Source organism: Sciurus carolinensis, chromosome 5 (assembly GCF_902686445.1).
Source record: "Sciurus carolinensis chromosome 5, mSciCar1.2, whole genome shotgun sequence".
Lineage (NCBI taxonomy): Eukaryota > Metazoa > Chordata > Mammalia > Rodentia > Sciuridae > Sciurus > Sciurus carolinensis.
The window spans coordinates 143,246,544-143,267,561 of record NC_062217.1 but is presented as its reverse complement, the minus strand read 5'-3'; the positions used below and the strand labels follow the sequence as shown (position 1 = coordinate 143,267,561).

Below are 21,018 nucleotides of genomic sequence, written 5' to 3'. Positions count from 1 at the left end.
TTCCCTTTGAATCTGGCAGCTCACATGACCAGCTGCAGAGAAATGGGAAACCGAACAGGAGGGTGTGTACACACTCAGGGACTCAGTTGGGAAGTCTGTGTTTGTGGGCAGAAGAGTTTGTGGAATGACTTCTCTCCTACAGGAGCAGAATTTTTGGGAGCCCCGGGACTTCCAGACTCCCAGAATAAATTACCATTTTCCAAGTCCTGAGTGTGTGTTGGTTTCATCTCTCCAGAGCAGGTATCACCCAACAAAACCACAGAGGCCTTATTAGACTTAAACCACTACTTTGGAATTCCCTTCATTTTATTCTGCAGCAGCTTCAACTGGGAGTTTCTCAATCTTGTCTGTCTGGACAAAACTTCAACCTACAGTAATGACCATTCCATCCTTCCTTGTACTAGTGAGAAGGGAAGCTGAGAGCTACAACAGCTTTAGGATTATGCCACTCCAATTGACAGATCAGTAAGCAACACAAAAAGAGAAAGGGATTAGCAACTTCCAATCCTTTCCCTTTCTCTTCCTCTCTCTGTAGCTGGTCTGGAAGCCTAGAGCCCATCTCTCCTCTTAGGGTCAACCTTAACATCCTCTGAGATTTTCCCTTTGACCACCCTCTTGGACCTTCTGTACCTGAATCCACCTTCTCCTCTGTCTTGTTTTTCTCTTTTGTTTGCAAGACCACTCCCCTTGGAGTGGGGGATATTGATCCTTCGTATGAACTCTGGTTTTCTTCTTTGAAATTTGAAAATATGTGCTCTTTCCATTAAATATTAACAAATATATCATTACATCATTACCTGCCATTAAAGCTTTAATACAAAAAGACACTGAAAGAATTAAAATTACCTGATTAGGAAAGTTTAGTTTTATAGCCAAATGGCTCTGGGGTTCCCCTCCTTGTTCTGACATGTGAACCCAAACACAATACTTAACATAGCCTGTCTGAATTATCTCCGTAGTAATAGGATATAATAATAATGTCATAGTCTTATTAATGACCTCACATCCCAAAGCATCTACATCTTAATCCTTGAAACCTATGAACTCATGAATTTGGTACTTCACATGATAAAAGGGATATTGTAGATGTGATTATGTCCAGGGTCATAACATGGATAGATTCTACTGTAGTATGCAGGTGTGTTCAATTCAATCAACAAGGTTTTTGTTGTTTGCATGGGGAGAGGGTAGCAGACATTGAACCCAAGGCTGCTTACCCACTGAGTCACATCCCCAGCACTTTTTATTTCTTATTTTAAGATAGAATCCATCTAAGATGCTTAGGGCCTTCCTAAATTGCTGAGGTTGGCCATGTACTTGTGAACATTCCAACTCAGACTTGCAATCCAGTGGGATTACAGGCTTGCACCACCACACCTGGATTCAGCAAAGATTATATAAAAGAAAAATGAGAACCCATGAGTGGGTAGCAGATGTGGACACTGAGATTGAATTGATGTGACAAAGGACTCAAAAGCCAAGGGATGCAGGCAGTCTCTACAAGATGAAAAATTTAGGAACATGAATCTCACCTAGAGGCTCAAAAAGAACTATACTAGTTGACAGAATCAACTTAGCACAGGGGAGATGATATTGGATCTCAAATCCCAGAACTCTAAGATAGTTAATGTGTGTTGTTTTCAGGCATTATATTTGTGGTACTTGTTGACGCAGTAATGGTGACACAAGTACTATCTATCTCACAGAATTATGAGAAAGAGTAAGTAAAAGGAAAAGAGGAAAGGGCTAAAGGAGGGAAGGGGAATCAGAGGTGAATGATAGGGAAGATGGTGGTAAAGGGAAAATTATAAATTTTGGTAAGAATTAGAGTAGCAATATTGAAACATTGTTCTATCAGGGTATAAAGCTGCTTATTGTTCCACACTTCTGTCAACACCTCATTAATGTATTTTTCTTTTCCAATGAAAATTTTTAAAAATGGAAACAATATAGTTTTCATGTGTATTTTAATTTTTAATCTACTTCCATATCTTTTTTAGTTGGCAAGTAGTGATCATATGTATTTATGAAGTACATTGTGATATATGTACACATGGAACGAAGACTGATCAGGATAATAAACATAGTCATTATCTCATTATCTCACACATTTGTCCTTTATTTATGGGCAGGATATTTAATACCTCCCCTTTTAGGAATCTTGAAGTATGCAACAAATCATTTTAACAACAATGATCTGCACTATATCATCAGAACTACTTCCTCCTGTCGACTCTAAACTTTGAAACTTTAACTACTTTCTCTTCTTTCTCCATCCATTCACACTCTCACCCATCCCAAGTTCTAGCAACCATTACTTATCACTAATCTAAGAGTTTGTTGTTTTTATATTATTCAAAAATTAAAATCATGTTACGTTATCTTGCTGTGCATGACTTATTGCACTTCCCATAATGTCCCCCAGATTCTCCTTGGTTTAAAGTGATGGCATACTGAAAAACCACTTTTGCGTTAAAATGCAGAGTGGGTAATGCAAGTATTGGAGTAAGGGAACAGGAAGCACACCTTTGTGAAAACTGAGGACACTCTCTCCAGTGGGGCTGGATGTTCACTGGAATTCGAAGGAATAGGGTGATGAGAAGCAGGTCAGAGGAGAAATGCCTGACAAGGAAGGAGGTGGAGCATGCTCCAAAGAGGAGATTCCAGAGGACAGCACAGCAGCAGCCAAAGGACTGCTCTTTTTCAGACAGGAATGAAGCAGATCTGGTATGCAGGTGGCATAGAGATAAGCCCCCTGGCAACTGGCGTGATATCAAGATCTTTTGGGTCCACCACAGATTTCAGGTGAAAGTTCTGTAAGATGGTGATCAGGAATAAGAACAGTTCCATGCGGGCCAGACTTTCTCCTGCACAAACCCGTTTTCCTTAAAAAAAAAAAAAAAAAAAGTGAGAGAGGGTAAATTCTCCTTGAACACTATATTTCTGTCTGGTTCAAGAAAAATGTAGTCACTATTCATGAATTATTGGATGGATGGATGGACGGATGGATGGATGGACGGATGGACCAAGAATAAACATAGGCTTGGTGTTGTAGATCAGTAGTAGAGTTGCCTAGTTCATGTGAGATACTTGGTTGGATCTCAGCACCACATAAAAATAAAATAAATTAAATCAATAAAAAATTAAGTTATTGTGTCCATTTACAACTAAAAATTTTTTAAATGAGTAAATATAAATGACAGCTGATTAGAGAGAAGGATGAACATGCCTGTTATCCACCTAATAATATATCAGCACTGCTCATTCCATCAATACTTATTGAGAATCAGCTTTCTTCCAAGAAATACATTAACCATACCACATTAAAACTTTTTTTGACATTTCATGTTTCCACCAATCTTTTCCCAGAAACACACACTGATTACTTGTGTTCCCTGTTCCCAGTCTGATTTCCATGATCTCTCCTCCCATTCTTCTGATCCAATGAGCCTCATCAGCCTTAAACATAGAATGCAGTTTCAAGCTTTATCTCACTCTGTTCCTTTTGCCCAGGATGCACTTCATACTTCTCTCAGACCCTAGATCAAATGTTTTTTCTTTAACACTGTTTGTGATTCCACCAGGCTCTACAGTCTTATCCTCTTTGGTTTTACTCAGCAGTGAAGTTTGTATTATTTAAATCATTACTCACTATTTTTCTAACCATCTGAAATAGGATTTTCATTAAGGAAGGGCTAATCTTTGTCATATGAGTATCTGTAGTGCAAAACCTAAAAGCAAGACTGAAGTGTCAAAGAAACATTTGGGCCATGATTGTCAGAGATTCAGCACACACTTCAAGTGTGAAGATCCTTCTATTCCAAAAATGAAGTAGATATAGGGAAATCAGGGTGCTCTGGTGTCCTAAAAGGATAATGTGCCCCACTCACAAGGTTTGCTGACCGTCATTCACTAGTCAGAAGGCTCTGGCATCCTTAACCAGAAGCAAATATCCTACTCCTATGGTCAATTGCCTCTGTAAAAATGCCCTGCCTCTCTTCAGTTCATTTTCTTTGCCTCTTATAAAGGAGCTCTTGTGTCCTTTCTTCTATTTGAATGCCACTCAATCCATTTGATGCCTCGCTATGTGGTATGAGAGAACAGGCAGGAGGCATTTTCTCCCTCTGCCATCATGAACAGCCAATCCTTTATTCTTTCTCCCACAAGATTTGTCATATTGGATTATAACAATCTCTTTATCAATCTGCTTGGTTAACTGAAGTGTGGGACACGTTTGCTGCCCTATTGTGTGCTGGGGATACTTACCATACCCAGAGCTCATCAGAGGAATGAGAGCCACCACATGGAAGGTACTCACCAAACTTGTGGATTTAGATACTTTTCACAGGGAAGATGAGGAGAGTTGAGATGAATTCCATCTTCTGAGAAGTGTCTGAGACACAGTGTTGTATTTTGAGGCATGACTCAATAGACCCTCTCTGTAGCTTTCTTACTTTGGAAGAAGTAGGTCAATTAACCCAAAGCCCCAGAAGGAGAACCCAGTAATGATGTTGTAGCCTGATCTTGGACAGTGTATGGGCACTGGGAGTGTTGCTCTTGATCATGTGCAAAGAACATTTCTACCAGCTCCAAAATGAGCATTATGTAGGTTTAATTGATCCCATGAAGGTGTCTGGTCCACCAAAGTCCCAGTGGAAATAAGTTTCTATTACCTGTTGAGAAAGGCATGAAGTAGTCACTCTTTTTGAATTTGCCATTCTTATCCAGGAAATGGCCTGGGTCAAATGTCTCTGGGTTGGGGAATTCTTTGCTGTCATGCAGCACAGATGTCAGGGATGTTATTATGTTTGTTCCCTGCAATGAACAGACACAGATAAACCAAAGAAGACTTAGAACTTCGTCCAAACATTATATGATCCATAGATAAGAAGCCCTTTTCCAAAGAAGAGCAGTTAACCAAACAAGTAATAAAATGCAAGTTTATTGCCAGTGACTAGGACATTGTTAAAGTATCCCCAGTAGCATTTGACATAGGGAGTACTTGAGTGCTTGAGCACCAAACTTTCTTTTCTCCTCATCATCATGTTTGGATGCTGATATCTGCTCTTAATCAATACTCTATTTTATAACTTCAGTTTTCACACATCTTGTATAGGATTCTGCTTTAAAATGGGTCTGTGGCTTTTTAAATATCCAGGATATTTTTATAAGACCTTTCTAAGATAATAAAAAGTACAGCAGAAGCCAACTTAATGTATTTAACATTATCACAAAATTTGAGTTTTCTGAGAACTCTGGGAGATCTTTCCAAATGCAATATGGATGATAAATTAAAAAAAATAATTTTCAAAAATTTGTTGACAATCATAAATAAAGGCCAAAGTATTTCAAATGTTCCATATTTGTTTAAAATTAGTATGCAAAAATGTTTATTTTTTCCATATTTTATTGGTAAACTAAAATTATACATATTACTGGGATTTTTTGTTTTAAATTCACATTTGCACATAGTACAACACTGTAACTTAGTGTCAATACCCCCTTCTGTCACACCAAACTCCCCCTGGTCCCTTTTGTCTTCTTCACTGATCTTTATTAAATTTTAATGATACACCCACGGATTTTTTTTTCTTTTTCCATTTTCTACATGTAACAGTAAGCATGTGTCCCTTGATTTTCTGAGTTTGACTTATTTTGCTTAACATAATGCTCTCAACTTCCATCTCTTTTCCTGAAAATGACATAATTTCATTTTTTATGGTTGAATAAAAACTCCATTGTGTATAGGTACCATATTTCTTTATTCTTTCATCTGTTGATGGATATCCAAGCTGGTTCATGTATTGACTGTTGTGAATATTGCTGCTGTTAACATGGATATGCTTGTATCCATTTAATATTCTACGTTAAGTACTTAGAATAAATGGAGGGGTGTATTCGATTATGCAGTGGATCCTGAAGATACAAGTGTTTCTTGAGGATGTAAAGATCAATATAATATCAAAAATTGTATCAATTGAGCACTTTTTATAGAGAAACAAATAGGCTGGACATGGTGGCGTGTACTTATAGCCCTAGATACTAAGGAGGTTAAGGCCTAAAGATTGCTAGAGCCAGGAATTTGGAGCCAACCTGTGAAACGTAGAGAAATCTTGTCTCAAGAAAAGAAAGGGAAAGAAAGGAAACAATTACATGATCATTTACTCCAAGACATAAATATTTAACTTGAAATCAATCACCAATTTAATTGTAGGAGCTAAAACTATTAGAATTCTTGAAAACGTGTAAGGGCAAATTGTGCAATTTGAGCTGGAAAACATTTTTTACATAGCAAATAAATGGCAAATTATAAAAGAAAACCTTGATTCTGTTAGTTTATCATAAAGTCATAAAATTATAGAATAATATTCATCTTAGGTAATTACTTAATAGAAATGAAAATATAATCAACCTCACATTGTTACACAAATGTTCATATTGCTTATATTTAAAAAGCCAAAAACCAGAAACAACCAAAATTATCCAAAGCCTTATGAGTGAATAAAATATTTAAGGTATTCTTTGAAATGGAATACTATTTAGTAATAAAAGGAATGAACTACTAATATATGTGAATGAAAATGAATCTAAAATGTATTCTTGTACAATAAAAAACAGAATTATGAAAATATAAGGGATACCAGTAAGGTGTAGGGAGGGGATTAGGAGGAGGAAGAGGGGAGGAGAGGACATGGGAAGATACTGGGGAGTGAAATTGATCAAATTATTTTATGTGCAAGTATCAATTGAGCACAATGAAACATATTTTTCTGTACAATTATTGTATACCAATAAAAATTTTAAAAATTTATATCAATAAGAAGAGTATTGGAGGACTGGGGAGATAGCTCAGTCGGTAGAGTGCTTGCCTTGCATGCATAAGGCCCTGGGTTCGATCCCCAGTACCGCAAAAAAAAAAAAAAAAAAAAGGAGAGTATTGGAGAAAGAATAAATGAAGGTAAAACAGCCAGAGATAAATGATTTGATTATGTGGTGTTCTATGTCATATTCTATTGTATGCTTTCTTGATAAATCAGAACCATAGGTACAGAAATCAGTACAGAAATTTGGATGAAAATGTTGTGTCCTGGTGGTGGTTGACTGTAAAAGGAGGATGAAGAAACTTTATGAGGTGATGGAAATACTATATTCATAGAAAAGTATCTGTGTGATTCTTAGGCTGCTTTCAAACTTGTGGGCACAAGCCATCCTCTTGCTTCAGCCTCCTGAGTAGCATGGCCTATCATGCCCAGCAATATTTTATATTTTAATTTTTCTGTAGCTACAGCAGTGCATATATTTGTCCCAACTCATTGAACTGTATACATAAGAGATTCATTTGTAGGTTGGGGATGTAACTTAGTGGTAGAGTACTTGCATAGCATGCACAAGACCCTGGGTTTGATCACAACCACTGAAAAAAAAGAAAGTAGGGAATCTATTTTGTATTACATTACTTAGAACTCCATCAAAAATAGAACACCGTTGAGTAATATACCATTGCATTTATATCCCACATTTTCTTTATCCATTCTTCTGTTGAAGAGCACCAAAAATAAATTCTAATGTCATGTATAACTTAAAAGCACAAATAAATAAAAATATAGAATAAGGAATTGTATCAAAATGAATATATGGTGAAAATGAAGTTTTCCTCTCAATTTACCACAGAACTCATTTGGACACTTCAGAAACCACTGTTGCCACCTATCAGTGATATGTTCCTTCATAAATGTGCTATGGATATAAGACAAATAAACCTGTGTTCAATGGCTTTATGTAACTTCTTGTGTTGCTCTTTTTTTCCACCCAAATTAAAGGTATTCTGTTGCATTGTTATTTTGTATTAACAATAAAATTCAGGTACTGCCTTATGTTACACATGTAATGAGCACACATTGGACATTTCTGTTTGCACTTGAAATGTATACCAGAAATTAGAATTTCTACATCATAGAATATATATATATATTCTAAAAATATATATATAAAAATATATATTTATAAAAACATATATATATTTTTTTTATAGCAAGTATTGAACTGAAGCTGCTTAACAACTTAGCCACATTCCCAACCACATCTCTTTTTATTTTTATTATTTGAGATGGAGTCTTGCTAAGTTGCTAGGGCATCACTAAACTATTGAGGCTGGTTTTGAACTTGCAATCCTCAAGGTGAGTTGCATTTCTAAGTAGCTGCCTCATATCCATTTTCTGGATAGAGTTGACAGAAGGCAGTACCTGATTTATTTAGAAGACAAAGGGGAAATACTCTTTCACACAAGTGACATTTCTTTCACCTGCTGCCCTGTATATGCAACTGTGATCCTGATTCTGCATTTTCCTGGTTGAGAAATCAGAACTCCCCAACACAAAAGAGACATGCTCTCACTGCAGTAATCATCATTGACCATTCCACATCTCAGAGGAAGCCATCCTTCTCAAAATGTTTCATCAACCATTTCAAAATTTTGTGTGTGTGTGTGTGTGTGTGTGTGTGTGTGTGTGTGTCTGGAGGGGGCAGTTTTATTGCCTGCCATGTGTCTGATTCAGCCCTCAAGTATGAAACTCTGTCTTAGAGGTGCAATTGCTCCATTCTCACACTGTTTAACATTTTAGAAAGGCAACATGATATATGCAATGTGGATATTTATGATACTTTCAATGGCATAATATAGGATAATATCATAGAATTAAATAAAAGAATATTTTTAGCAAAATAAATACATATTTTATAGAAAATAGAATAAAATAAAGAATGTCAATGATTCACTGCAATTCTATTAGTTTTGGTCAGTCAATGAGACAGCACCAAAATGCATTTTTGTGTGTTCTAGGTTTTTAGGATTGGAAGATTTCTTTTTCAATTATGTACTTATTTGTGGTGTGAAGGTGTATTGCATGAATGTAAAGATCAAATCACCATAAGTAGCATTCTCATCATGTTACTTTTTCTTTGGTCATATTTGAACTGCTCTCTCATCACTTATAAGATACATAATCAACAGCTGTACAGTAATGTTATCCTAGTGTGCTATAGAACACTAGGATGTATTGCCTCTATCTAACAATATTTTGTCACTGTTCATCCAAAAAAGATGAAAGATACTGAATCCTTCTTGGGAAAAGACTGAGATAATCCTACTTGGGAAAAGCCTGTCCTACACAAAGACCTCATGCCACACATTTAAATTTAATTAGTGAATAATTAAGTTAAATAAAAAATCAAACAAATTTAAAGTAAACTAACATTGGGCAGCAGAGATATAGAACAATTTTATCATTCATAAAGTTTTGTGGAAAGGGCTCAGACCAATAATTAAAATCACAACCCATCCGAATTCACTCTCTCACCTGTTCATATATAGCATTTTTAAAAAATTAAATGGCCATCCTATTTTATGTGTTCTAGGCTTATGAAATATGAAGCAATAGGAAGTCAAGCACAGTGAGGCATGCCTGTACTTTCAGTGACTTGGAAGGCTGAGTCATGATGATCCCTAGTTCCAGGTCTGGCTCAGCAACTTGGTGAGAACCTAACCAACTTGGTAAGGCCCTGTCTCAAAATGAAAAATTAAAAGGGCCTGATTCAGTTCAGTTGTAAAGCACCACTGGGTTCAATCCCAAATACCAAAAAGAAAAAGAAAGAAAGAAAAAAAAGATGGATTAGAATCTTTAAATCACTTTTAATACTAATATTTAGATTCAAATATTCTTTTGATAAAATCATGTGAATTGGTAAAAAAATAAAATATTAATACTTTCTATGATACATCTTGTTTTTATTTTTATATTTTTAAAATTTTAATTCATTGGACACAAATGGGATCAACTACCATTTCTCTTTTCATACACAAAGTAGAGTCATACCATTTGTGTAATCATAGGGTAATGATGTTTGTCTCATTCTATTATTATTCCTCCCCCACACCCTCTCCACCCTCATTTTCCTCTATACATTCCATCCTTCTTCCATTCTTTCCTCCTTCCCACCCCACATAATGTATCATCATTCATTTATCAGAGAAATCATTCAGCCTTTCGGTATTTGGGATTGTCTTATTTCACTTAACAGATATTCTCCAACTCCTTTCATTTACCTGCACAGGCCATAATTTTATTCTTCTTTTTGGTTGAATAATATTCCATTGTGTATATAGACTACAGTTTCTTTATCCATCCATGTACTGAAGGGCATCTAGGTTGGATCCACAACCTAGCTATTGTGAATTGAGCTCTGTAAACATTGATGTAGCTGTGTCACTGCACTACACTGATTTTAGGTCCTTTGGGTATAGGCCAAAAAGTGGGATAGCTGGGTCAAGTGGTGGTTCCATTCCAAATTTTCTAAGGATCTTGATACTACTTCTAGAGTGGCTGCACCAATTTGCAACCCCAACAGCAATGTATGAGTGTACCTTTTCCCCACATTCTTGCCAATATTAATTGTTGCTTGTTCTTGATAATAGATATTCTAATTGAGGTAATGTGAAATCTTGGGGTACTTTTGATTTACATTTCTCTTACTACTAGAGATGTTGAACATTTTTTCATATATCTGTCGATCTTCTGTGAAGTGTCTTCTAATTACCTAGCCCATTTATTGACTGGGTTATTTGTATTCTTGGTGTAAATTTTTTTGAGTTCTTTATAGATTCTGGAGGTTAGGGGTCTATCTGAAGTATGTGTGGCAAAGATATTCTCCCATTCTGTAGGCTCTCTCTTCACATTGTTGATTGTTTCCTTTATTGAGAAAAAAGCTTTTTAGTTTGATTGTATTCCAATTATTGATTATTGCTTTTATATCTTATGCTTTGGGAGTCAGTTAAGGAATTCTGGTCCTCTGCTGACATGATGAAGATTTGGACCCGCTTTTTCTTCTATTAAGTGCAGAGTTTCTGGTCTACTTCCCAGGTCCTTGATCCATTTTGAGTTGAGTTTTGTGCAGGGTGAGAGATAGGGATTTAGGTTCATTTTGCTGCATATGGATTTCCAGTTTTTTCAGCACTATTTGTTGAAGAGGCTAGCATTTCTCAACTGCATGTTTTTGAAACCTTTGTCTATAATGAGATAACTGTCCATCTCACTGAGTGATAGCAGAACTTATTTTTATAATTAATAAGGAGGTCATTAGAATAAGCTATGCAGGTGCAATTTCCTTCATTTTACCATGCAGACAGGAAAAGCTCATTTCCTTGGTCTCTGGGCTCTCTATGCTCAGCAGAGATTAGGCATAACATGATCTCCTGTGTAGGGGATGCACCCTAATGGTGGCTGCACCCTCATGACAACCTCTTCCTCATACGTGGCACTGCCTGATCCACCAACAGTTTACCCGGACTTCTTTGTACTGCCACTCTCCCCCGGAAACTGAAAAATGTGTTTGTACCCAGCAACTCCCTGATTGGCCTGCTCATCTCCACCCGCTACTGTTTGGGATTGGTTAGCAGCACTTCCGTGAACGTGATCAACTTGTGCTTGCCATTTAGTCCTATGGGACTCTCTCCCCTGTCGGGGTTTCCGGGACCCCCAGCCTTGGGCACGGTCAAGATGGCGCCTGGCGCTGAGCCAAAAGCGGCCAGCTATACAGTAAACAACCAGCAAATTCCAATGATTGGCTAGTTAACGATGTGATTAGAGCATGCCCCCCTCGTGTACCTATTCTATGCCTGCAGCTGTCCACGCGTTTACCTCGTGTGCTCTCCCCTGATTGGTTGAAGTGTATATAAGCTTGATGGGTGGGGGAGTAGAGAGGAAGCTGAGAGTAGGAGAAGCTGAGAGTAGGAGTAGAAGCGAGGAAGAAGAGTACGAGCGAGGGCGAGAGCCGAGTGGGAGAAGCGGAGCGACCGGAGCAGGCGAGAGTTAAGCAGAGGGAAAGAGAGCGAGAGAAAGAAAAGAGAGAAGGGGATAGAAAAGAGGGAAAGAAAGGAAGGCTGTGCACAATAAACTTCCAAAGCTTCAGACGTTTGTCGTGTCTCTCTCTCTGCGGGCAGAGGGTCGCGATACTCCCCTGCGTGATTCCCCGTGCCTTGCTGACCTTTAAGCTGATTGGTTCCCACCTAGCCCCCACCCTACATAAAAGCTGTGTAACTCCCTCAATAAACAAGTTCCTACTGTGCTTCGTGCACTGACAGACTTCCCAGCTCTGGTGGGTTTCCATTGCCGCCGACACTCATCATCCTGCTCGGCTCCGTATTCTCCTCAGGCGGGCCCTGAGGAGATACATCGGACCTTGTTGCTCAACAGGGAGCAACACTCCTGCTTGTATTCTTTGCTGAAAACAAATTGAATGTAAAACAATCTAACCCTTGTATGAAATCTTGCATCATCAGGTCAAGCCCCATCACCTCTCAGGAAAGTTCTCCATTCCCTCTTCTCCAGAAGAAGAAAACAATATTTCTAATCTTAGTAAAATCATAATTCTTTCTTCACCATGAAAACACCACTTTCAGTTCTATCTTTTGTAAATTTCTTTAGAAATATGCTCTGACTTTAAGGGAATTAGAGTAGCTAGGAGAATACTGACCAGAACATCTAAATAAATAAAGAAACTTTATGTTAGACTTATTGGAAAGTTGCTGTGATCAAAATTGTTTCCAAGATTACACAGTTAGGGGAACATGAGAGACTGGCTCATAACTGTAGTCATTTTTCATCCTTGTTAGTCAACAACTCTGAGTCAGGGCAGGAGGTGTTATAGACTCTGACTATCCAGTAGGGAAGGAAAGAACTCTTTCTGGAAAAAGGTGAGCATCATCTGAAATTGCAACTTTGCTTACATAACTGTACTTAAGTAAATATTATTAGGCATTCCAAAGATACAACTAAGAGACTGAAAGAAAAAAGAAAGTGGGAGGACAGAAAGATAATAAAAGTAGTCTCAAGGAAGGAAATACAGCCTTCCTTATTTTATGAGGTCAGCATTATTTGACAGAAATATGACAAAGAAAAATCAAGAGGAAAAGTTGATGAAGAATCTGTCAAAATATAAAAACCCTGGGGAGTGATATTGGCCAAATTATATTCTTATATTGTGTGCATGCATATATATATGACAACAACTCCATCACAACAATAATGCACTGATAAAAAAATATGGGAAGAAAAAAGTCTATATCAAAATGTAGAAGATCAAATACTACTGTATGTCTTTATTTACAATATGCATATTTAGTGGAGAAGAGAACAGAATACATGACCATCAACACATGATCAATGGATGCGGAGAATCTATTTGATAGGACTCTATGTTACTCTTAAAAAAAGATATAGTATAAGAAAATATCAAACACAAATAGGAAAAGGAAAACTTCCCTAATCTGGTCAAGAATATCTGCAAAAATGTACATAAAACATCACCCTCAATAATATGATGCTAAACCTTAACCTCCCTCTAGGATTAAAAAACAATTAAAAGCATGCTTAACACACCACTTCTGTTCAAAACTCTTCTGGCAATCCCAGGCAGTGCAATAAAGTAAGAAACAGAAATTAAGGTCACTAGGAATGGAAAATAATAAATAAAACAAATACTAACAAGATAGCAGGGTAAGGTACATAAGAACTTCCAAATGGATCTAAACACAAATTATTAGCAATGATTTGAAGAGTTACTAAGAATTATAGATATAAAGTCATTAAAATAAAACTAGCAATAAGCCCAAATACCTGGAACATCACATTGGAAAAGTCATTATTCAAACTGTAAATTATATTAACTTTCAAACATTAATTAACTAATTAAAATCTTTTAGGGCTGGATATAGCTCAGTTGGTGGAGTGCTTGCCATGCATGCAGGAGGCCCTGGGTTCAATTCCCAGCACCACAAAAAATATATAATAATACAAAATATTTTTTAAAAAACCTTCAAAAAGCATGAAATCATTCCATTGAAAACAAAACATTGTTAGAAAAAATAAAGAAAACACAAAAAGAATGAGAACATATACAATATTGATTAACTGAAATATTCAACATTTAAGATGTCAAGTCTTTCCAAGCTGATCTATAGATTTAATATTATGCTGAAAAATATCCCAGGAGAGTGGTTTTGGAAATTAACAAAATGATTTCAAAACTCACCTTGGAAATAGAAAGAGCTGAGTATAGAAAAAATAATCTTGAAGGAGCAGAACAAATATGGAAAATTCACACTGCTGGATATCAGGAACAGTTATGGAAATTCATGACCTAGTCTGTACAGCACTGAGACTATCAAGATGCTTCATTGGATGAGCTTTGTACTTCTCTCCCTTGGGTTGGCAGAGGATTGGGACCATAATGCTAATTTGGGGACTTCAATGTGAGAAGAACAATCTTACCTTAGGGATGAAGTAGTTTCTGAATTTAGTGTCACAGTTCACTGAGTGGGGCAGACTGGTTGGGACGAGGTCTATGTATCTCTGAATCTCATGCAGGACAGCCTCTGTATAAGGCATACTGCTCTTGTCCTGCATGCAGGGGCTGCGGTGTCTGCCAATCACATGGTGAATCTCTTCCTGGACTTTTTCTGATAAGATAAAAATAAGAACTAATGGAAAAGAGACAAATAGTATATTTCTTAAAATAATTCAAGGTTATGTAAAGCAACATGGGTGTATCCAAATGGTATTAGAAATATGACTTATATGCAACAAGTACTTCTGGGAATTAAAAAGATCACCATGAAACTATATGTATCTATTTTATCTATTTATCAAGATCTATCAACAAATACTGATACACATACAAAAATACATACATGCATACACATAAATGTATGATTAATATACATTTATGACTCTCCTACACATGAGGTATTAAAACATATCTACAAATTTATATAAGCTTAACATTCTAGCTTATATCAAATATAAATATAAATGATAAAATGTTTCAAAATATCAGGTTATCTCATAAGTAATTAATTATTATCATTGCTAAAAGCAAAACAGGTATAAACATTAATTTTATGCCAAAATAAAACATAATTATAAAATTAAATTCTACTAATGAATCTATTTGTATGTATACATGTGTGTGCTTTTGTTTATGTGTGTAAGTCTGTGTGTGGTTTTCAGTGGAACCCTTTTCAATCTCTCATTCTTCAAAAGTAGTCTTTTTGAATCATTCAAGAAGTTTCTTCTAAAATGTTTAAATTTCTAAATTATATTCTATCTTGGATTCTTGATGTTTCCAATTTTAGAAAATGTCTAATGACATACTGGAAAGAAAGATTAAGATCCATCTTTACTCCTTGCAAAATACATACCATGAATAAATATGCACGCCCACACCCCTCACATACTTTCCCTCTGTACTCCTATTTATTTTGATCACAATTTTTCATTATATTAATATATTTTATTTACACAATTATAACCTCATAAACAGTGTTCACTGGTAAGGTAACTATGTGTATGTTTTGTTAATTGCATATGTTTCACTTATTTTTCAACAAGTTATACCAATTCCTAAATTTCTAGATTCTTATTTTATATTGTATCAAATTGTTATGTTATTCTTTCCAAATCATAGTAATAATTTTCTTAATGTTTAAACTTCAGACTCTTTTTCCTGATCTTCCATCACATCTGCTTTGTCTACTTAATATGAGCAATTGGTTGTTTCCTAGGCCTGTTGCCCAGAAGACTCCCTTCAACTCCCATCTTTATACCTAAGGTTCCCTCATTCGTGGAACCTGTGATAACCTCTGCCTTGATTTTAAATATTTGGATGGAGCATATGCTGTAATATATTCCTGTGAAAGGAAATAGGGGAATAAATTTTGTAGCAAACATGGATTTAAAATCATGTTCCCTTTCTTTTTGATGATTTTTTTGGGGGGGTTCTTTTGGGTTTGTTGGTTGGTTGACTGGTCGGTTTGGGTGGGGATTTTTGTTTATTTATTTTGTTTTCTTTTGTTTTTCCTGGGGATTGACCCAGAGACCCTCTACCTCTGAGCCACACCACAGTACTTTTGTTGTATTTTGAGACAGTTTGGCCTGGCTAGCCTTGAATTTGCCTAAACTTCCTGCTTCAACCTCCCAATAGCTGGGATTATAAGCCTGTGCCACCACAATTGGCTCTTATAGTTTTCATTACCACACAAAACAACAGTTGCTCTTTAGAATTCTGATGTCCTTCTGATTCATAATTCTTTACACAAGACAGAATCTATTTCTGAAAGTTTATGTGATTTTTAACTTTACTTTGATGTTCTAAAATTGATTGCACAACCTCTTAGTTTCAGTTCCTCTAGAGTTTAAACCTCTCTTCCAATGAGAGGAAAACACTTAATTGCTCAAAGGAGTTGTAGCAGGTCATTCACAAGGTTTACTAAGGCTTCAGTGGTAAATTCAGTCTGTGGATTGTCCTCTTCCTGAGCATAGAGGGGCTCCTATATAATGCCTCAATTTTCCCATAACTTGATTGACATGTGGTGCTTCTAAATCTTGAACTTCATGGATAAATTTTGGTACTTAAACTGGCTTTTCCACACAAATAAAACTTCTTCTGACATATCGGTTACAGCTTGATCCTCTCTGCAGAGTTCTGCTCCTTCTTTCTGCCTCTGTGTTTCAGAAATTTTTTGAATTTTGTTTGCTGTTTACTTTACTCCTCTTCTTCCACCTTAATAGGAGTAATTCTCACTTGTAATTACCATATAATATAATATATTATATTACATTATATTATATTAATATTATATAATATTATATTAATATATATTATATTATATTATATCATATTATATTATATTATATTAATATATATTATATTATATTATATATTATATATATATATATAATATATATATATATATAATATAATATAATAATAATATAATATATTATAATATATATATAATATATTACCATATAATATAATATATATAATATAATATATAATAGTTTTGATGTAGTTCTGAAACAGGAAAAGATGGTGTTTTGCTTCTATGCTGCTATGCATTACTGGCACTCTTTGAAGGTACAATTATAAATAGAGTTGTTGGTGAAAAATAAAATTAATAAAAACAAACTTCTGAAATAATAAAATTTCTTTAGGCATATCTTCTAAGTAGCAACACTTACAAAAAGGTTATTTTTCTAACCTTTTAGAAGACTTTTCAGACACTTGTAATACATCTGCAACCTCATTAAATTTCTAAAGTTTCTATTTACATGCACATAAAGAATTTTTATTCTCCCTGTCTAGCACTAGAGCATATTTTCAGAATAAGGAAAGATTTCCACAGAAATCTTGCAAGAACACACCTAATATTCCAAGTGGATTTTCTGTGGAAAGACCAATATGCAGTCTTAGGCCGACTCATGCTGGCAGTTGCATGCTGCAAATCACTTCCCAGTGGAATCCAGACATGAACAGAGCTCCACTGCTTTGCTACTGCCCATGCTGTCCTTCACTTCTCTGTCACTGTCCCCTACTTTGCCATGTTTTCTTTTTTATATTCCTTCACTAAATTTGGACAAATATAACTGACAGTACAGAAATTTCAATATGGACACGTCTTTCAGAGAAATAGATGAGGGCACTAGCAGTGTCTTCCCATATATCTGTTGTGAAATTCGCCCTGTTCACCATCTGCAGTCATACCTGTGACTTCTGGGTTCTTCAACAGGTGAAGGAGACCATATGTCAGAGTGGTGCTTGTTGTCTCTGTACCAGCTCCAAACAGGTCATTCACAAGGTTTACTAAGGCTTCAGTGGTAAATTCAGTCTGTGGATTGTCCTTTTCCTAGGAATAATTCAATGTACTTATTTCACAATTAAGTAAGCATTTAATTATAATAATTTTAAAATAAATCAGGTGGTTATAAAGGTAAGCCAAAATAGAAACAAAAGAATACAATTTTATAATATGAGTCTGCATGGTATGCTAAACTAGAAATTAATTGACCAAATTTCCATTTCTTACCCTCTAACCCCTTGTTTCCTAAAGATTTGTTCTCCATTATTTTTGCAAATAGGAATGACATGCAAAGTATTTCTAATTAATAAAACACAAACAGAAGACTGTTGGTGCCATTCTCTTTCCTTCTTTCTATGTAAATATGTAATACACATAATTTATTATGACAAGAATATTTTTGAGATTTCAAGATTTAAGAATGAAGATAAAAACTAGTATATTAAGTACAATGTTTTAGTTCATTTTCTGTTGGTACAACAGTCTACCAGAAGCTGGGTGATTTATAAAGAACAGATGTTTCTTTTGTCCCAGCAACCTGTCAACACTGTTACATTGTGAACCAACTTTGATTATGAGTTTTGAGCAGGACAGTTTAAAAGCAGCTGTAACATATGGTGAAGGAAAATGGAAGACACCTGAGTCTCCAATGTCTCTGGACTATTGTACTAACCCTAGTGTGGCCCAACACATAACTTCCTTATATGTAAGATCAATAAATCCACTATCTTAAGCACTGGCAAAGAGTATTCTCTAACTTGTAGATAAAAATTATCATGATTGATAGCAAGAGGTAAATTGGTAAATTTGGGCTATATCATGGAAGATAAAATAACAAATCAAGAATATGCCCATTTATTCTTCTGATAATTCACTTGGTCTCAGGATTTCCCACACATTCATTAAGAATTTGAAAATGTGCAAAAGCTAATATGGCAGCACAGTAGAAAACAACCAAAAAGGGAATGAATTACAAAGACAGAATGTACTCCAGATGTGAGGTGACAGGTATCTTGGCTTAGGGAAAACTTACAAGAGTGAATTACTGAAATTTACCCTGTTCTTAAGATACAAATTAAACAAGACAGGACAAATTGGGTAGAGAGTTTCGATATTAACTGTTCATTTAGAATTAAGGAGTGCATAGAGATGATGCAGATTCTGAGGATAAGGGGCAGACTCAATAGAGCTCTCATACATTGCAAATTGAGATAGAGTAGTACTTGATAAGAAAAACTAATTTTGATTTAGGATTGAATGTATTAATTGACACAGACTTGACATCAACAAAGATGAATTTTAAATATTGTCTATAAAAATAAAACAACAACAACAACAACAACACAAAAAAATAATGACAAGATGTATAGAACTGATTTTAAAAAATCAAGAACATAGCAGAACACAAGATCAACATGCAAAAATCAATGGATTTCTTGTACTCTAATAATAAATCTTCTGAGAAAGAATTCAGGAAAACCATTCCATTCAAAATAACCTCAAAAACTCAAATTGGTTTAGGAATAAATCTAACCAAGGAAGTGCAGATCTCTACACTGAAAATCATAGAATGTTAAAGAAAGTAATTGAAGAGAACCATAGAAGATGGAAAAACTGTCCATATTTTTGGACAGGCAGAGTTAACATTATTTAACAGGTGATATTATATAAAAATGAGATTTAGGTTTAATGCAATCTTGATCAAGATACAAATGGTATTCTTCACAGAACTAGGAACATCAGTCCTAAAATTAACAAGACTCAGAACATCCAAAGCAATAATGAGCAATAAGAATAATTCTGGAAGCAACACAATACATACTACAAATTATACTGCAGAGTATTAGTAACAAAAATAGCATAGTATGGCAAGAAAAGGCATAAAATCCAACAATATAGAGACAAATCCACATAGATATAGTCATCTGGTACTTGACAGAACTTCCAAAAACATGTTGGAGAAAAGATAGTATTTTTAACCAAGGATGCTAGAAAACTGAATATTGACATGTAGAAGATTAAAACTCGATTACTGTCACTTACCTTCCACAAAAGTAAACTGAAAGTGGATTAATGAGAGAGGCATTAGATCAGAAACTCTACAAAAGCTAGAAGAAAACATATGGTCAGGATTTTAACATATTTGTACAGGTACCAACTTCCTGAATAAGATATCTAAAGCTCAAGTAACAAAACCAAGAATCAATGAATGGGATGGCTTCAAATTAAAAAGATTCTTCACAGAAAAAACAAACAAACAAACAAACAAAAAAGCATGAAAAGTCTAGAAATTTGGAGACTATCTATTCCAAGTGCTCTTATGACAGGGGATTAATATCCAAAATTTATGAAGAACTAAAAGTATCCTTAACACCAATCAAACAGATAACACAATCAGGAATTGGGCAAAAAACTAAACAGACATTTCTCAAAAGGAGAAATTTAAATGGCCCACAAATATAATAATATAAATGCTCAGCATCCCTGGTGATGGAGAAATGCAAATCAAAGTTATATTGAAATATTATTACACTCCAGTTAGAAGACAACCATCAATACAAAGAACAATAATTGCTTTGGAAGATATCAGTGAAAAACTACACTCATACATTCTTGGTGGGACTGAAAATTGGTACAACCACTATGGAAAGCAATACAGAGATCTGAAAAATCCAGGTATGGAACCAGCACATAACCAAGTTCTTCCACTCTTAGGTGTTTACCCAAAAGAACTAAAATAAGTGTGCTGTAGTGATACAAGCATACCCACGTTTATAGCAGTACAATTCTTAATTACCAAGTTATGAAATCAACTTAGATGTCTTCAATAGACAAATTGATAATGAATATTGATAAATATACACAATAAAGTTTCATTCTACCATAAAGAAGAATGAAATTGTGTCACTTGTTAGTTAGTAGATGAAACTGGAGGACATCATGCTAAAAAATATCCTTACTCATAAAGTCAGAAGATCAATGTTTTGCTTATATGTAGAGTATAGAGAGATAAAAGAAGTAGAAGGGAAAATAATAGAGTAAGAGGATCCAGAGAGAGAAGAAAGGAGATGACATGGTGAATTCCTGGTGCACAAAATCTACCAAATTATGCTATGTTCATGTATGAACCATACTACAATGTTCATGTATGTACAGGACTTAAGGTAGTATGTTCATACCTGTGTGCATGTGTGTGTGTGTATATACACACACTTACTTTACACATAGCTCAGCAACAGCAAGTTAAGCTAGAATTAGAAATTCCCAGCCTCCCACAGTGGAGAGAGTTTAAGTAAGGAAACCAGGAAGTCTAAAAAAAATCTGTT

General features: G+C 35.3%; 1 protein-coding gene across 1 annotated transcript in view; it reads right to left on the bottom strand.

Annotated features, from left to right (window-relative positions):
• Positions 1–2,640: 2,640 nt before the first annotated feature.
• Positions 2,641–21,018, bottom strand: part of LOC124984711 (cytochrome P450 2C18-like) — a 39,078-nt gene continuing 20,700 nt past the window's right edge. Inside the window, 4 exon segments of the mRNA XM_047552675.1 lie at positions 2,641–2,885; positions 4,674–4,815; positions 14,325–14,512; positions 17,599–17,740. Of these exon segments, the coding sequence (XP_047408631.1) occupies positions 2,704–2,885; positions 4,674–4,815; positions 14,325–14,512; positions 17,599–17,740 (654 nt within the window). The 3' untranslated portion in view covers positions 2,641–2,703.